The sequence below is a fragment of the Heterodontus francisci genome, chromosome 7, assembly GCF_036365525.1.
Source record: "Heterodontus francisci isolate sHetFra1 chromosome 7, sHetFra1.hap1, whole genome shotgun sequence".
NCBI classification, from domain to species: Eukaryota; Metazoa; Chordata; class Chondrichthyes; order Heterodontiformes; family Heterodontidae; genus Heterodontus; species Heterodontus francisci.
Genome location: NC_090377.1, coordinates 51,452,740 through 51,470,136, shown reverse-complemented (window position 1 = coordinate 51,470,136; position 17,397 = coordinate 51,452,740). Strand labels below are relative to the sequence as shown.

At 46.0% G+C, this 17,397-nt stretch overlaps 1 protein-coding gene across 2 annotated transcripts in view; it reads right to left on the bottom strand.

Moving 5' to 3' along the window:
- itgb5 (integrin, beta 5) overlaps positions 1-17,397 on the bottom strand; it is a 173,004-nt gene that overhangs the window by 83,947 nt on the left and 71,660 nt on the right. For both annotated transcript variants that reach the window (XM_068035171.1, XM_068035170.1), the window contains one exon: positions 4,348-4,482. In XM_068035171.1, the coding sequence (XP_067891272.1) occupies positions 4,348-4,482 (135 nt within the window). The remainder of the gene's footprint in view (positions 1-4,347; positions 4,483-17,397) is intronic.

Here is a 17,397-nt window from a genome sequence, read left to right as displayed (position 1 = left end):
CTAGGAGTAAACAGGCTTTGGAATTTCTACTTCTAATGCTGTAGGCAGGTTTTGCTCAATTCCTCTGTCCATGCAAACTGTCTCTCCGTTTCTGACATCGCATTCCTCTCAAGTCCTTGAACATGTTGTTGCCTCCATGTTCAATCAGGTTTCTTTCCCTGCCACAGCACAAAATTGTCAAAATCAAAGTCACAAATGAATGCTTTGTGACTATAACCATGAGGCACTATCTCTCCTCTGCCTTCTCAACCTCTCAGCAATCTCTGACAGGGTCGATCACACCATCCTCCTACAATAACTCTTCTCCATTACAGCATTCCCTCTAAGCTGCACAGGGAACAAACGGGCCATGCAGAAGCAGCGCTCCCTTTAAGATACGTGCATGCGTGGCCACCCGGCAATCTTAGAGGGATCACAGGATGCCACAAATGAGCCATGTGCATTGATGGGAAATTAGAGGGAACATTGCTCCATTGTCCAGCTCAGTGGAATTGCTCTCACTAGGTGCAGCTTTTACTTATCCAATTGTAGCCAGAGCATCTCCAGCAATGGCCTCTCTTTCTATCCCTGCAGCAATATTTTATGCTGCATCCTTTTTGTTGTTTACATGTGGCCCCTTGGCAAACCTCCCCAGTGATCAGAATCCCCCTGCCTACGTGATTCAATGTCCTCTATGGCTCCCTACAATCTTTTCCCTATCTCCCTTTATTTCTGCAGCCCCCTGCAATCTGCTCCCTTCCTTCCCCAATGTTAACAGCCCATTCTGCTATCTCCTATGAAGACATGGGGTGCGTTTTCAACCCCATTAAAGAATAGTTTCAGGTCAGATGGGAAGCAAACACGTAAAAAATTTCAAACCCGAACCCGACACACCTCGAATGTCCACTTACATTTTTAACGGAGGTTAGACGAGGGCAAGTGACCAATCCACTCTCAGAAGGGGAATCCCTCATTTATGTTTTAATGAGGCTGCTTGGTCAGATTTTTTCTCTGATTCAGCTTTAGTGCTGGCCAGTTGGTTTTCCGAGGCTTTGGGAAGTCCAGCAGCTAAAGGGAGGCAAGGACGGCTGCATGGAAGAGGCAAGTGTTTTTCCAGCACTGCTTGTGGGCCAGGTGGAGCAGAAGTGCTTTCCTGGGCTACCAAGCAAACCTGGCAATTTCCCCAGTGATTGTGGCACCCCCCACACCCCCACCACCCACACATGATCGGATGTCCTCCATGACTCCCTGCAATCTTCTCCCCCCTCTCCTAATTTCTCTGGCCCCTACAACCTTCCCCAATCTCGCTGGCTCATTCCTCTATCTTCCCCATCCCTCAATCTCTCCTGCCCTCCATGATCTAGCTTCTTCCCATCTTATGCAATGTTCTGGCCCCTCCATCTACCCTGCAGTCTTCTCCCCACTGCTCAAAGTTTCCAGCCCTGCCTGTGCTCTTCTCCTCTCCTCTCCGCCATCAATCTTCCTGGGTCCCTCCATCAATATTTTCCCCCAATCAACCTCTCTGGTCCCCCAGTCGACATCTGCACCTTAAATTTCCTGACTGCAAAACTGATTGTTATTGTTGTTGTTACTGCTGCCTCTCCATAAATGATGGATTTCCTTTAGATGCAAACTTGTTCTTTACAACATATTGTAAAAGCAACAGAAACAATAACATTGGTTCTTTTATCACATACGATATCATATCATTTGAACATACGAATTAGGAGCAGGAGTAGGAGAACCTCTCATTCTTCTAAACTCTAATGGATACAGGTCCAACCTGTCCAACCTTTCCTCATAAGAAAACCCCCTCATCCCAGGAATCAGTCGAGTGAACATTCTCCGAACTACTTCTTATGCAATTATATCCTTTCTCAAGTAAGAAGACCAAAACTGTAGATAGTACTCCAGATGTGGTCTCACCAACGCCCTGTACAACTGTAGCAAAACTTCCTTACTTTTATATTCCATTCCCCTTGCAATAAATGACAACATTCCATTTGCTTTCCTAATCACTTGCTGTACCTGCATACTAACCTTTTGTGAATCATGCACCAGAACATCTAGATCCCTCTGTACCGCAGAGTTCTGCAAACTCTCACCATTTAAATAATATACTGCTTTTCTATTCTTCTTACCAAAGTGGACAAGTTCACATTTTCCCACATTATACTCCATCTGCCAAATATTTGCACACTCATTAAACCTATCTATATCCCACTGCAGACTCTTTGGACTGAATTTTATAAGCCTCCCAACATCGGGGGTCATGCTGAGGGGGTGGGGGGTACCGGAAAATACTTCCGGGAGAGGCCTGCCATGGGCCTCGAAGCCGGTAAGGCCCCGCTGCATTTTACCGATGTCAGTGAGGCCTCGGGGCAGCAGAGCCTTCATTTAAATATTTAAATAAATGTAATTATTTGCAAAAGCACTTACCTTGTCCCAAAGGCCGTTTCATGCCGATATTCCGGCCGGTCCAGTGCCTTCGGATCGCCATTCACTGGTGGGGAGGGGGAGGAATGAATTTTTCAGGGTGGAGGGAGCGGCAAAAACAAATGCGATTGGTTGCGGGATGGTGGGTTGAGAGGTTGAGGGTCAAAGGGAATAAAGTTTGGCGGGGGGGGGGGGGAAGTTCGGGATATTAATAAAAGTTCCTTCTGGGTGGAGGGGGCAATTTATATATAGATCACTCATTGGGGGTGTGGGAGATGGGATTTAAAGTTGTCATAACATTTTATTTTGATTTCCCGGAGACCAGGACCTTTAAAAATTTAAATGTCACTGAAGGACTTGAAACCCTTTCAAAATGGCACCAGTGCCTGCGCAGTGGCACCAGACACCATTGTTGGGGACAGAGCGGCCGCCACCCCATGTTATCGGGGGCGGTCATTCTGCCCCCTCCATGTAAATGAGCCACTGCACAAAATATCGCGGTAAAAAGAAACAGGAAACAAGAGTTACAAGTGGTATCTATTTTTCTGATTTGCGAGCTGGTATTCAAGGTGAATGAGCTTTACAAGCTGACTATAAGTTATTTCTAGGACACTTCAGTACTTTGAGAAGTATTTATGCAGTCAACTAAACAGCTAAAGCAAACCAAGGATTAGTCACATCATTAACCATGAGAACTATGATAAATATGAATGTCACTTCATTTTTCAACTCCATTTGAAACTACTTATCGTAATTTTGTTACTTAATTTGAATTATCTGTTCATTTGTATCAAAATTATGCACTTCCTGTAGTTTCTTATTAAAACTGCTTAATCTGATCTACTGGATAATTCAATTTTATTTTGAGCAAAAAGAACTCTGAATTAACAGAAGTAGATGTACTGTGTATACAGAGATTGCAATGGTTCTCGAGACTACACTCACTTCATTTTACAACACTAACATGCAGAGGTGGCTGAAGGTGCCACCCTTTGTGTGGAAAAAGTACATTTTTGGAAGTGGGATAACGTTGACATCACGGGCTGAGATTTATGAGCGCGCCGCAAATTGCGGTGGCACGCTCTGATCTCGGTGGTCTTCAGACGCGGATGCACTGTTGCGGAGCCCCCACGATATTTCGCGCAGGGTCTCATTTAAATGGGGCAGCGGAACGGCTGCCCCCGATGATGTTGGGGGGGGGGAGCGGCCTCTCCATCCCCAGCAATGGCATCCGGTGCCACCGCGCAGGCGCCATTTTTAAACACCTTCAGGTAAATTTTAATGTTTAAAGGTCCCGCCGCACTGATGTTAGAAATAAAATTTTATTCAAACCTTGCATCCCTTCTCCAGCCCCCAATGAGCTCTCAATAAATAAAATTACCTATAACCCCAGAAAACCATTTTTAAATGACGAACTTTAACCCCTCACCTTCAGAATATTTGACCCTCAACCCCTTCCCCATCATCCCCACTTTCACACCCCTCCCGACCTGAAGATTTCACTGTTCCCCGCTCCCCACCAGTGTCACGCCTCGGAACTCCAAACGGAGCTCCAATCAGCAGCCAGAATATTGGCGTGGGACGGCCGCCGGGACAAGGTTGGTTCATTTGAATGTTTTTAACATAATTTTAACATTGAAATGAAGGCGGCCGCACTGAGGCCTCACCGCCTTCGGTAAATGAGGCGGGGCCTTCTCGGCGTCAGTGGTTGTGGCGTGCCTCTCCTGGAAAAATTTCCTGGGCCTCCCCGCCACAACCTCTGACGCTGGAGGCCTCATAAGATTCAGCCCCACATGCTACATCAGTGCTTTAATTAAGAACATAAGTATTTAGATAGATGTTGTAAAAAGTTACTGTACTTTTAAAAGAATGACAAAAACAAAGCATCATAATTCTTATCCATCACACTGTGAGTAAAACTCGACCACTTACTGTGTCTCCAATTTTAAGGTCACCGCACTTTCTAACTCCAGGGCGTGAAATACCATCCTGACATGTGGCTGTCAAGGAAAGGTCGATGTCTTCTGGCTGCTCCCCTACTGTCAGCTCAACCTTAGATCGAATACTCTAAATTAAGACAAATACAGATTCTTTAATATGATCAAACAAAAAATACATATACATTCCATATCAGTAATATATTAATCTCAGTTTAATCAACATGACTCCAACTGATTATCACATTATAAAATCTTCCTTATATAAACCAAACACCCAAAATTTGGGTTGACACTTTTTATGTTACAGTCACTGCGGTGCAGGCACATCTACGCAAGCCGCAGCGAGGGCCAGTCTTGATGAAAAATGTGAAGTTAGTTCCACCAGCCACCCTCAGTTGCAAAAGGCTTTCAGCAACTGGAAATAAGAAATAAGCCCAGCAACAGTAATGCTGTGGGAAAATTAAGGAAATATGCAAAGATAATGGCACAGTGGCACAGTGCTTAGCACCACAACTTCACAGCTCCAGGGACCTGGGTTCAATTCTGGGTACTGCCTGTGTGGAGTTTGCAAGTTCTCCCTGTGACCGTGTGGGTTTTCACCGTGTGCTCTGGTTTCCTCCCACTGCCAAAGACTTGCAGGTTGATAGGTAAATTGGCCATTGTAAATTGCCCCTAGTGTAGGTAGGTGGTAGGGAATATGGGATTACTGTAGGGTTAGTATAAATGGGTGGTTCTTGGTCGGCACAGACTCGGTGGGCCGAAGGGCCTGTTTCAATACTGTATCTATAAATAAATAAAATAAATTCACATTAAAATAACTTTATGCAGGAAACAAATGCAACTATATCTCAATGTGCTACCAAAATAAATACAGCTTTTCAATATAAAAACAGAAAATGCTGGAAATACTCAGCAGGTTAGGCAGCATCTGTGGAGAGAAACAGAGTTAATGTTTCAGGTCGATGACCTTTCATCAGAATTGGGAAAAGTTAGAGATGTAATAGGTTTTAAGCAAGTGAAATGACAGCGGTGGTGGGGGGTGGGAAAAGAACAAAAGAGAAGATCTGTGATAGGATGGAAGACAGGAGAGATTAAATGACAAAAGAGTTGGTGGTGCAGAGCCAAAGGGAGTGGTAAGGGACAAGGAAAGAAACAAAAGATGTGTCTAGAGGGCATGTGAATGACAAAATGATGAACAGCTGCTGTTTGAAAGCAAAAACAAGAGAAAAACAAAAGTAAAACCAAAATCTGCAAAGACAAAAGAAACAAAATGGGGTCAGAGCTTATGCTCTGAAATTACTGAACTCAGGGTCGAGTCCAGAAGGTTGTAAAATGACTAATTGAAAAATGAGGTGCTGTTCCTCAAGCTTACATTAGCTTCACTGGGACACTGCAGGAGCTCGAGCACAAAGTGGTCAGCATGAGAGCAAGGTGGAGAATTAAAATGACAGACGGCCGGAAGCTTGGCTTATGCTTGCAGACTGAATAGAGGTGTTCCATAGAATGGTCACCCAATCTGTCTTTGGTCTCTCCATGTACGGCAGACCACATTGTGAGCAGTGAATACTGTATGCGAAATTGAAAGAAGTGTATGTAAATTGCTGTTTCACCTGGAAGGAGTGTTTGGGGCATTGGACGGTGAGGAGAGAGGAGGTAAAAGGGCAGGTATTGCATCTCCTGCTCTTGTATGCAGAGGTGCCAAGGGAAAGGGAGGGGGGTGTTGGGGGTGATTGAGGAGTGGACCAGGGTTTCGTGGAGAAAACAGTCCCTTCGGAATGCTGAAAAGGGAGGGGAGGCCAAGTTGTGTTTGTTGGTGCCATCACACTGGAGGTGACTGAAATGGTCGAGGAAGATCCGTTGAATATGGAGGCCGGTGGGATGGAAAGCAAGGACAAGGGGAATCCTATCATGGTTCTGGGAGGGAGGGGAAGGGGTGGGAGCAGAAGTGCAGGAAATGAGACAGACACAGTCAAGGCCCCTGCCAACCACAGTGCGGGGGAAATCCTCGGTTGAGGAAAAAGGACGACGTGTCAGGAGCACTGTTATGGAAGATTGCTTCATCAGAACAAATGCGACGGAGACAGAGAAACTGGGAGAATGGAATGTAGTCCTAACAGGAAGCAGGGTGTGAGAAGGTTTAGTTAAGATAGCTATGGGAGTCAGTGGGCTTATAGTGAATATTGTTTGATAGCCTATCCCCAGAAAAGGAGACAGAGAAGTTGAGGAAAGGAAGGGAACAGTCCAAGATGGACCATGTGAAGGATAGGGAAGGGTGCAAGTTGGAAACAAAGTTGATGAGATTTTCCAATTTAGGGCAATAGCAAGGAATGGCACCAATACAGTCATCAATGTACTGGAAAAAGAGGTGAGGAACGGGGCACGAGTAGGACTGGAACAAGGAATGTTCCACATATCCCACAAGAAAGCAGGCATAGCTAGGACCCATACGGGTACCCATAGCAACACCTTTTATTTGGAGGAAGTGAGTTGTGTTAAAGGAGATGTTGTTCAATGTGAGATCAAGTTCAGCCAGGCAGAAGAGCATGGTGGTAGATGGAGACTGGTTGGGCCTCCATTCAAGGAACAGAGACTGTCCTGGTGGGGTTGGAACTGCAGAGATACTGGACATCCATGATGAAGGAGAGATGGGTAGAGTCAGGAAATTGGAAACTGATGTAAGTGGGAAGAGACTGGACAAGAGGAGCAAAAATAGAGTCCAGATAGGAAGAAATCAGTCCAGTGGGGCAGGAATAGGCTGAAACAATAGGTCGACCAGGGAGTCTTATTTGTGGATCTTGGGGAGAAGGTAGAAGTGGATTGTTCGGGGTTGGGAGACATTTTTTTATTTGTTTTGTGGGATGTAGGCATCGCTGACTAGGCCAGCATTTACTGCCCATCCCTAATTGCCCTTGATGAGAGTGCCTTGCTAGGCTGTTTCAGAGGACATTTAAGAGTCAACCACATTGCTTTGGGTCTGGAGTCACATGCAGGCCAGATCAGGTAAGGACAGCAGATTTCCTTCCCTAAAGGACATTCGTGAACCAGATGGGTTTTAACAACAATCGACAATGGTCACCATTAGACCAGGTTTCAATTCCAGATTTATGAACTGAATTCAAATTTCACCACCTGCCATGGTGGAATTCGAACCCATACCCCCAGAGCAGTAATAAAAACAAAAAATGCTGGAAATACTCAGCAGGTCTGGCAGCATCTGTGGAGAGAGAAGCAGAGTTAACATTTCAGGTCAGTGACCTTTCATCAGAACTCAGAGCAGTAGCCTGGGTCTCTGGGTTACTAGTCCAGTGACATTACCACTGCCTCCCCAGAACTATGTGGTTAGAGGCCATGGAGGGATGATTTCCAGAGGAAATGAGGTCATTGACAGTCCTGGAAACAATGGCTTTCTGGTTGGTAGTGGGGTCATGATCCAGGGGTGGTCAGTGGAAGTGTCGGAGAGTTGGCATTTGGCATCTGCAAGGTAGGGGTCGATTTGCCAGATGACATCAATCCACCCTTGTCAGCAAGTTGGATGACGATGTTAGGGTTGGACCCGAGAGAACAGAGTGAAGAAAGTTCAGAGGGAGACAGGTTAAAGTGACTGAGGGGAGCAGAGAAATTGAGATGGCTGATGTCACATCGGCAGTTCTCAGTGAGAAGATCTAGAGTTAGAGGGGTTCAGGTGGAGGGAGAATACTGGATATGGGTAAAAGGGTCCACTGTGCGGGGGCAGGACTCCAGGCCAAAGAAGTGGGGGCTGAGTCGAAGGCAAAGGCGAGGGAAGAAGAGCTAAGCGTCATGCTGCGCTCAAAACTCATTGAGGTGGAGTGTAAAGGGATGAGGCTGAGGCCTTTGCTAAGGGCAGATTGATCAGGCTCAGACAGAGGAAGGTAGGAGGGTATTGTGAATACACGGCAAGAGGTGAGATTGGAGAATGTGATGGGGTCAGAGGAAAGTGAAGGGGAAGAAGGATCCAGAGGGGTGTTAGTACCCATAACTTATTGAAGCATGCGGTCCTTCACACCTGAAAGGAAGGAAAGAAGTTTATTGTTAAAGCATCGGTTGAGACGAAGGATGAAATTAAACTGCGTACCAGGACAGCTTTGAGAGAGAGTGAGTCGGTGCTGCTGAAGAAAGAGGTCAGAAATGTGCATGTGGCCGCGCATGGCGTTCAGTATGGTTCTCAGGATGTGGTAAGAACAGTGGTTCAAGGAACGCTGAATTTTCAGGACCTATCTGTAACTGTGGATGGGTTCCAGCATTCTGAAGGGACACTTTCCTCTGAGACACTCCAGTCCACTCCTCAATCATCTGCAACACCCCCTCTCCTCAACATGGCACCTTTGCATGCAAGTGCAGGAGATGCCAACAGCTGCCCTTTTATCTCCTCTCTCCTCATTGCCCAACGCCCCAAATACTCCTTCCAGATGAAATAATGATTAACATGTACTTCATTCAATTTTGTATACTGTATTCGCTGCTCACAATGCTGTCTGCTCTACACTGGGGAGACCAAACACAGATTAGGTGACGCTTTGCGGAACACCTCAGTTTCTTCCGCAAGTATAACCCTAAGCTTCTGGTTGTCTGTCATTTTATAGAGTCATAGAGTCGTACAGCATAGAAACAGACCCTTCAGCCCACCGCGTCCAGGCCGACCATAATGCCTATCTATACCAATCCCACCTGCCTGCATTAATTCCATATCCCTCTAAGCCTTGCTCATTCAAGTACCTGTCCAGATGCCTCTTAAATGTCACTACTGTTCCTGCCTCCACCACTTCCTCAGACAGCTCATTCCAGATACCCACTATTCTTTGTGTGAAAAATTTACCCCTTTGATCCCCTTTAAACCTCCTCCCTCTCACCTTAAATCTATGCCCTCTAGTTTTAGTCACTCCTACCATGGGAAACAGACTCTGGCTATCTATCCTATCTATGCCTCTCATAATTTTATATACCTCTATCATGTCCCCTCTCAGCCTCCTTCGCTCCAGGGAAAACAGACGCAGCCTATCCAATTTCTCTTTATAACTCAAGCCCTCCAAACCAGGCAACATCCTTGTGAATCTTTTCCGCACCCTCGCTAGCTTAATCACATCTTTCCTGTAGAACAAAGAACAAAGATAATTACAGCACAGGAACAGGCCCTTCGGCCCTCCAAGCCTGCGCCGATCCAGATCCTCTCTCTAAACATGTCGCCTATTTTCTAAGGTTCTGTATCTCTTTTCTTCCTGCCCATTCATGTATCTGTCTAGATACATCTTAAAAGACTCCATCGTGCCCGCATCTACCACCTCCGCTGGCAATGCGTTCCAGGTGCCCACCACCCTCTGCGTAAAGAACTTTCCACGCATATCCCCCCTAAACTTTTCCCCTTTCACTTTGAACTCGTGTCCTCTAGTAATTGAAACCCCCACTCTGGGAAAAAGCCTCTTGCTATCCACCCTGTCTATACCTCTCATGATTTTGTACACCTCAATCAGGTCCCCCCTCAACCTCCGTCTTTCTAATGAAAATAATCCTAATCTGCTCAACCTCTCTTCATAGCTAGCGCCCTCCATACCAGGCAACATCCTGGTGAACCTCCTCTGCACCCTCTCCAAAGCATCCACATCCTTTTGATAATGTGGCGACCAGAACTGTACGCAGTATTCCAAATGTGGCCGAACCAAAGTCCTATACAACTGTAACATGACCTGCCAACTCTTGTACTCAATGCCCCGTCCGATGAAGGAAAGCATGCCGTATGCCTTCTTGACCACTCTATTTACCTGCGTTGCCACCTTCAGGGAACAGTGGACCTGAACACCCAAATCTCTCTGGACATCAATTTTCCCCAGGACTTTTCCATTTACTGTATAGTTCACTCTTGAATTGGATCTTCCAAAATGCATCACCTCGCATTTGCCCTGATTGAACTCCATCTGCCATTTCTCTGCCCAACTCTCCAATCTATCTATATTCTGCTGTATTCTCTGACAGTCCCCTTCACTATCTGCTACTCCACCAATCTTAGTGTCGTCTGCAAACTTGCTAATCAGTCCACCTATACTTTCCTCCAAATCATTAATGTATATCACAAACAACAGTGGTCCCAGCACGGATCCCTGTGGAACACCACTGGTCACACGTCTCCATTTTGAGAAACTCCCTTCTACTGCTACTCTGTCTCCTGTTGCCCAGCCAGTTCTTTATCCATCTAGCTAGTACACCTTGGACCCCAAGCACCTTCACTTTCTCCATCAGCCTGCCATGGGGAACCTTATCAAATGCCTTACTGAAGTCCATGTATATGACATCGACAGCCCTTCCCTCATCAATCAACTTTGTCACTTCCTCAAAGAATTCTATTAAGTTGGTAAGACATGACCTTCCCTGCACAAAACCATGTTGCCTATCACTGATGAGCCCATTTTCTTCCAAATGGGAATAGATCCTATCCCTCAGTATCTTCTCCAGCAGCTTCCCTACCACTGACGTCAGGCTCACCGGTCTATAATTACCTGGATTATCCCTGCTACCCTTCTTAAACAAGGGGACAACATTAGCAATTCTCCAGTCCTCCAGGACCTCACCCGTGTTTAAGGATGCTGCAAAGATATCTGTTAAGGCCCCAGCTATTTCCTCTCTCGCTTCCCTCAGTAACCTGGGATAGATCCCATCCGGACCTGGGGACTCGTCCACCTTAATGCCCTTTAGAATACCCAACACTTCCTCCCTCCTTATGCCGACTTGACCTAGAGTAATCAAACATCTGTTCCTAACCTCAACATCCGTCATGTCCCTCTCCTCGGTGAATACCGATGCAAAGTACTCGTTTAGAATCTCACCCATTTTCTCTGAGTCCAAGCATAACATTCCTCCTTTGTCCTTTAGTGGGCCAATCCTTTCTCTAGTTACCCTCTTTCTCCTTATATATGAATAAAAGGCTTTGGGATTTTCCTTAACCCTGTTTGCTAAAGATATTTCATGACCCCTTTTAGCCCTCTTAATTCCTCGTTTCAGATTGGTCCTACATTCCCGATATTCTTTCAAAGCTTCGTCTTTATCAGCCGCCTAGACCTTATGTATGCTTCCTTTTTCCTCTTAGCTAGTCTCACAATTTCACCTGTCATCCATGGTTCCCTAATCTTGCCATTTCTATCCCTCATTTTCACAGGAACATGTCTCTCCTGAACGCTAATCAACCTCTCTTTAAAAGCCTCCCACATATCACATGTGGATTTACCTTCAAACAGCTGCTCCCAATCTACATTTCCCAGCTCCTGCCGAATTTTGGTATAGTTGGCCTTCCCCCAATTTAGCACTCTTCCTTTAGGACCACTCTCGTCTTTGTCCATGAGTATTTTAAAGCTTACGGAATTGTGATCACTATTCCCAAAGTAGTCCCCTACTGAAACTTCAACAACCTGGCCGGGCTCATTCCCCAACACCAGGTCCAGTATGGCCCCTTCCCGAGTTGGACTATTTACATACTGCTCTGGAAAACCCTCCTGGATGCTCCTTACAAATTCTGCTCCATCTGGACCTCTAACACTAAGCGAATCCCAGTCAATGTTGGGAAAATTAAAATCTCCTATCACCACCACCCTGTTGCTCCTACATCTTTCCATAATCTGTTTACATATTTGTACCTCTATCTCACGCTCGCTGTTGGGAGGCCTGTAGTACAGCCCCAACATTGTTACCGCACCCTTCCTATTTCTGAGTTCTGTCCATATTGCCTCACTGCTCGAGTCCTCCATAGTGCCCTCCTTCAGCACAGCTGTGATATCCTCTTTGACCAGTAATGCAACTCCTCCACCCCTTTTACCTCCCTCTCTATCCCGCCTGAAGCATCGATATCCTGGGATATTTAGTTGCCAATCATGCCCTTCCCTCAACCAAGTCTCAGTAATAGCTATAACATCATACTCCCAGGTACTAATCCAAGCCCTAAGTTCATCTGCCTTACCTACTACACTTCTTGCATTAAAACAAATGCACCTCAGACCACCAGTCCCTTTATATTCATCATCTGCTCCCTGCCTGCTCTTCCCCTTAGTCACACTGACTTCATTATCTAGTTCCTTACAGGCTTTTGTTACTACCTCCTTACTGTTAACTGACCTCAATTGGTTCCCATCCCCCTGCCACATTAGTTTAAACCCTCCCCAACAGCGTTAGCAAAAGCACCTCCAAGGACATTGGTTCCAGTCCGGCCCAGGTGTAGACCGTCCAATTTGTAATAGTCCCACCTCCCCCAGAACCGGTCCCAATGTCCCAAAAATCTGAACCCCTCCTTCCTGCACCATCTGTCAAGCCACGCATTCATCCTGACTATTCTTTCATTTTTACTCTGACTATCACGTGGCACTGGTAGTAATCCTGAGATTACTACCTCTGAGGTCCTACTTTTTAACTTGGCTCCTAACTCCCTGAACTGCACACAGTACTCCAAATGCAGCCTAACCAACGTTATGTACAACTGTAACATGACGTTCCAACTCTTGTACTCAATGCCTCGGCCGATGAAGGCAAGCATGCCATACGCCTTCTTCACCACCCTGTCTACCTGTGTTGCCACTTTCAGGGAACTATGTACTTGCACCCCAAGGTCTCTCTGCTCAACAACACTCCCCAGGACCCTGCCATTCACTGTATATGTCCTGCCCTGGTTTAACTTCCTAAAATGCATCACTTCACACTTGTCTGTGTTAAATTCCATTTGCCACTCCCTTGCCCACTTTCCCAGTTTATCTATATCCTGTTGTAACCTTAGACAATCTTCTTCACTATCCACTATACCACCAATTTTGGTGTCATCTGCAAACTTACTAATCATGCCCTTTATATTCACATCCAAGTCATTAATATATATGACCAACAACAGAGGGCCCAGCACCGATCCCTGCAGCACACCACTGGTCACCGGCCTCCAATCTGAAAAACAATCCTCCGCTACCACCCTCTGCCTCCTATCACCAAGCCAATTTTGTATCCAATTTGCTAGCTCACCCTGGATCCCATGTGTTCGAACCTTCTGGACCAGCCTACCATGAGGGACCTTGTCAAAGGCCTTGCTGAAGTCCATGTAGACAACGTCCATCGCCCTGCCCTCGTCAATCCTCTTGGTCACCTCCTCGAAAAACTCAAATCAAATTTGTGAGACATGATTTCCCACGCACAAAGCCATGCTGACTATCCCTAATCAGACCATGCCTTTCCAGATGCATTTAAATCCTGTCTCGCAGAATCCCTTCCAATAACTTTGCCACCACTGATGTAAGGCTCACCGGTCTGTAGTTCCCTGGCTTATCCCTGCTGCCCTTCTTAAATAAAGGCACAACATTAGCTATCCTCCAGTCTTCCGGTACCTCACCCGTGGCTAACAATGATACAAAAATCTCTGCCAGGGCCCCAGCAATCTCCTCCTTTGCTTCCCATTGCATCCTGGGATACACCTGGTCAGGCCCTGGGGATTTATCCACCTTAATGCACTCCAAAACCTCCAACACCTCCTCTTTTGTAATGTTGATATGCTCCAGGATATCGCTGTTCCCTCCCTTGAACTCACTAGCTTCCATGGCCTTCTCCACGGTAAATACGGAAGAGAAATATTCATTTAAGATCTCGCCCATTTCCCGTGGCTCCACACATAGATTGCCACACTGATCCCTAAGGGGACCTACTCCCTCCCTAGCTACCCTTTTACTCTTAATATACTTATAGAATCTTTTAGGATTCTCTTTTATCTTATCTGCCAGGGAAACCTCATGGCCCCTTTTTGCCCTCCTAATTTCCTTCTTAAGTGTAGTCTTACATCCCCTATACTCCTCGAGGGACTCGCTCGATCCCAGCTGCCTATACCTGACATATGCCTCCTTCTTTGTCCTGACCAAACCCTCAATATCCCTCGTCAACCAAGGTTCTCTAAACTTGCCAGCCTTGCCCTTCCATCTGACAGGAATATGCCGGCCCTGAACTCTTCCTATCTCACTTTTAAAAGCCTCCCACTTGCCAGACGTCCCTTTACCTGTAAACAACCTCTCCCATTCAACTTTTGAGAGTTCCTGTCTGATGCCATCGAAATTAGCCTTCCCCCAATTTAGGACTTCAACCTGAGGACCAGTCCTATCCTTTTCCATAACTATCTTGAAGCTAATAGAGTTATGGTCACTGGTCCCAAAGTGCTCCTCCACTGACACATCAACCACCTGCCCAGCCTCATTTCCCAAGAGGAGGTCGAGTGTAGTCTCTTCTCTAGTAGGGCCATCCACATACTGCTTCAGAAAACTATCCTGGGCACACTTAACAAATTCTTCCCCATCTGATCCCTTAACACTAAGGCAGTCCCAGTCAATATTAGGGAAGTTAAAATCACCTACTATTACAACCCTATAATCCCTACACCTATCTGTGATTTCCCTACATACATGCTCCTCCACATCCCTCTGACTACAGGGGCGCCTATAGTATAATCCCATCAAAGTGATCACCCCTTTCTTATTTCTAAGTTCTACCCATATGGCCTCGCTGGACATTCTCCCTGGGATATCCTCTCTAAGTACTGCCATGATGTCCTCCCTAATCAACAGTGCAACTCCCCCTCCTCTCTTACCTCCACCTCTGTCACGCTGGAAGGATCGGTACCCCGGAACATTAAGCTGCCAGTCCTGCCCATCCCTCAACCACGTTTCCGTAATAGCTATAATATCACAATCCCACATAACGATCCAAGCTCTGAGTTCATCTGCCTTACCTGTAAGGCTTCTTGCATTAAAGTAAATGCAGTTTAGCCTACCAGACCTTCCACGCTCCCTGTCCTGCCCCGGCCCGGCCTGCCTACTGGACTTGCTTGCTTTAACCTCTACATTTCCCTCAACTATCTCATCGGAGAGACTACTACTTTGGGTCCCACCCCCTGCAAGACTAGTTTAAACCCTCCCAAGTAATACTAGCAAACCTCCCCACAAGGAAATTGGTCCCCCTCCAATTTAGATGCAACCCGTCCTTCTTGTACAGGTCACCTCTGCACCAGAAGACATCCCAATGATCCAAGTAGCCGAAGCCCACCCGCCTACACCAGCTCTTCAGCCACACATTCATTTGCCTAATCCTCCTATTCCTACCCTCGCTAGCACGTGGCACAGGGAGTAATCCTGAGATTACAATTTTTAATTTAAATTTTAATTAATTTAATGAATTAATTTAATTAATTTTTAATTGTAAATTTAATTTAATCCTGATTTTAATTCTCCACCTTGCTGGAGGTCATGCTGACCTCTCTGTCCTTTACCTCCTGCAATGTTCCAATGATGCTCAATGTATACTTGAGGAACAACACCTCATCTTTCAATAAGGTACTTCACAGGCTTCGGGACTCAACACTGAGTTCAACAGTTTCAGAGCATAATCTCTGCCCCCATTTTATTTCCCTTTTCTTTGCCGGTTTCAGTTTAACTCTCATTTACTCTTGATTTTGCTTTTGGATGGCAGCTGCTCATCATTATGCCAGTCACATCTCCTCTAGCCACATCTTTTGCTTCTTTACTTGTCCTACTACCATTCCCTTTGGCTCTGCATCACCAACTCTTTTGTCGTTTAATCTCTCCTGTCTTCCACCCTATCACAGACGTTCCCTTTTGTTCTTTTTCCATCACCACCACTCCTGCTTTACGCTTGCTTGAAACCTATTATATTTCTAACCTTTCCCAATTCTGATGAAAGGTCATCAACCTGAAACATTAACTCTGTTTCTCTCTCCACAGATGCCACCTGACCTGCTGAATATTCCCAGCATTTTCTGTTTTTATTTCGAATTTCCAGCATCTGCAAGTATTTTGTGTTTGTACAGCTTTTCAATATACTTTCACAAGGGAAGTTAGCAATCTAACAAATACTGGCCAGACTACCGGCTTATGGCACGTGGAGCTTCGGCGGTGGTGGGGTGGGGTCACTAGCAGATCTTGTCCAAACAACAGGGATTTCAGCATTGAGCCTCATTAATATAACTCTTCCTTCACAAAGAAACTGATGTTGGCTGGCAACACAGCTGCCCTTTGACTCTGCGATGAATAGGGGTACACATGATTATCACTGATTTCTATGTGGAACCAAAATTCTGACACATGCTCACCCATAAGCCCTGCACCTCAAGCATAGCCATGGAATTTCAGTTAGGAGACTTCATGTTAGAATTTTGCTATGTAAACATCTCCCCAAAGGAACTGAATCCCAGTATCAGTCAGTATCCCAGTAGAGTAAGCAGAAAAGTGGAAGGCAAGGACAGGAAAGATGCTGAGATGTCCATTTGATATACTGCAATACATGTAAAAATTGGAGGAAAAGGTGCAGAAACATCACCAACAGGAAATCAAAGCACACATTCCATTTAACCACTGACATTAGATCTCTTCTGTAGTCTGTTTACTTCAGGTTCAACACAAAATATCATTAAATTGTTACTGGAGAATTCGCATTCCCTAAACGTACGGCAGAGGAGAAGGGGGCTTCCTGCTGATTTCCATGGCCAGAGGGTTTGCTCAGGTCCAAGTGCAGGCCAAAGAATTGGTGGCAATAAGAAACACCCTCCTTGTGCAAATTGGAGCACTTTGAGTATTCTTTCAAGCAACAGCCAGGCTCCAATTTTGACAGCCCAGAAATTCAATTTCTTCCCCGTTGTACGGGTGTCGAAGAGGGTCTTGTAAGAACACTGCGTGGAGCAGACCAGGCCATGGGTATAGCCCAGGAAAGAAAACATCTGGAGGCTTGATTTTCCTTCTGGGGTCAGGAAATAGACGTTGGGACTGTTTCTGGGTCTTGATTTCCCCCCCCTCCCCCGTCCAGGGGCAGCAGTCACAGTCTCCGGTTTTCACAAAGGCAGACTGCTATTTGGCTGGAGGGCGGGTTGGGTGGCCTATTAGCGGGAACGGAGGTGTGTCTGAAAACAAGCAGGTCGATTTAAACCCACAATGGCAGCCATTACTGTGGCTGCCGATTTAGAGCTTTACTTGCTGGATTACACATGGAACAGGAAAGGCAGAGGGCTGGAATCTGG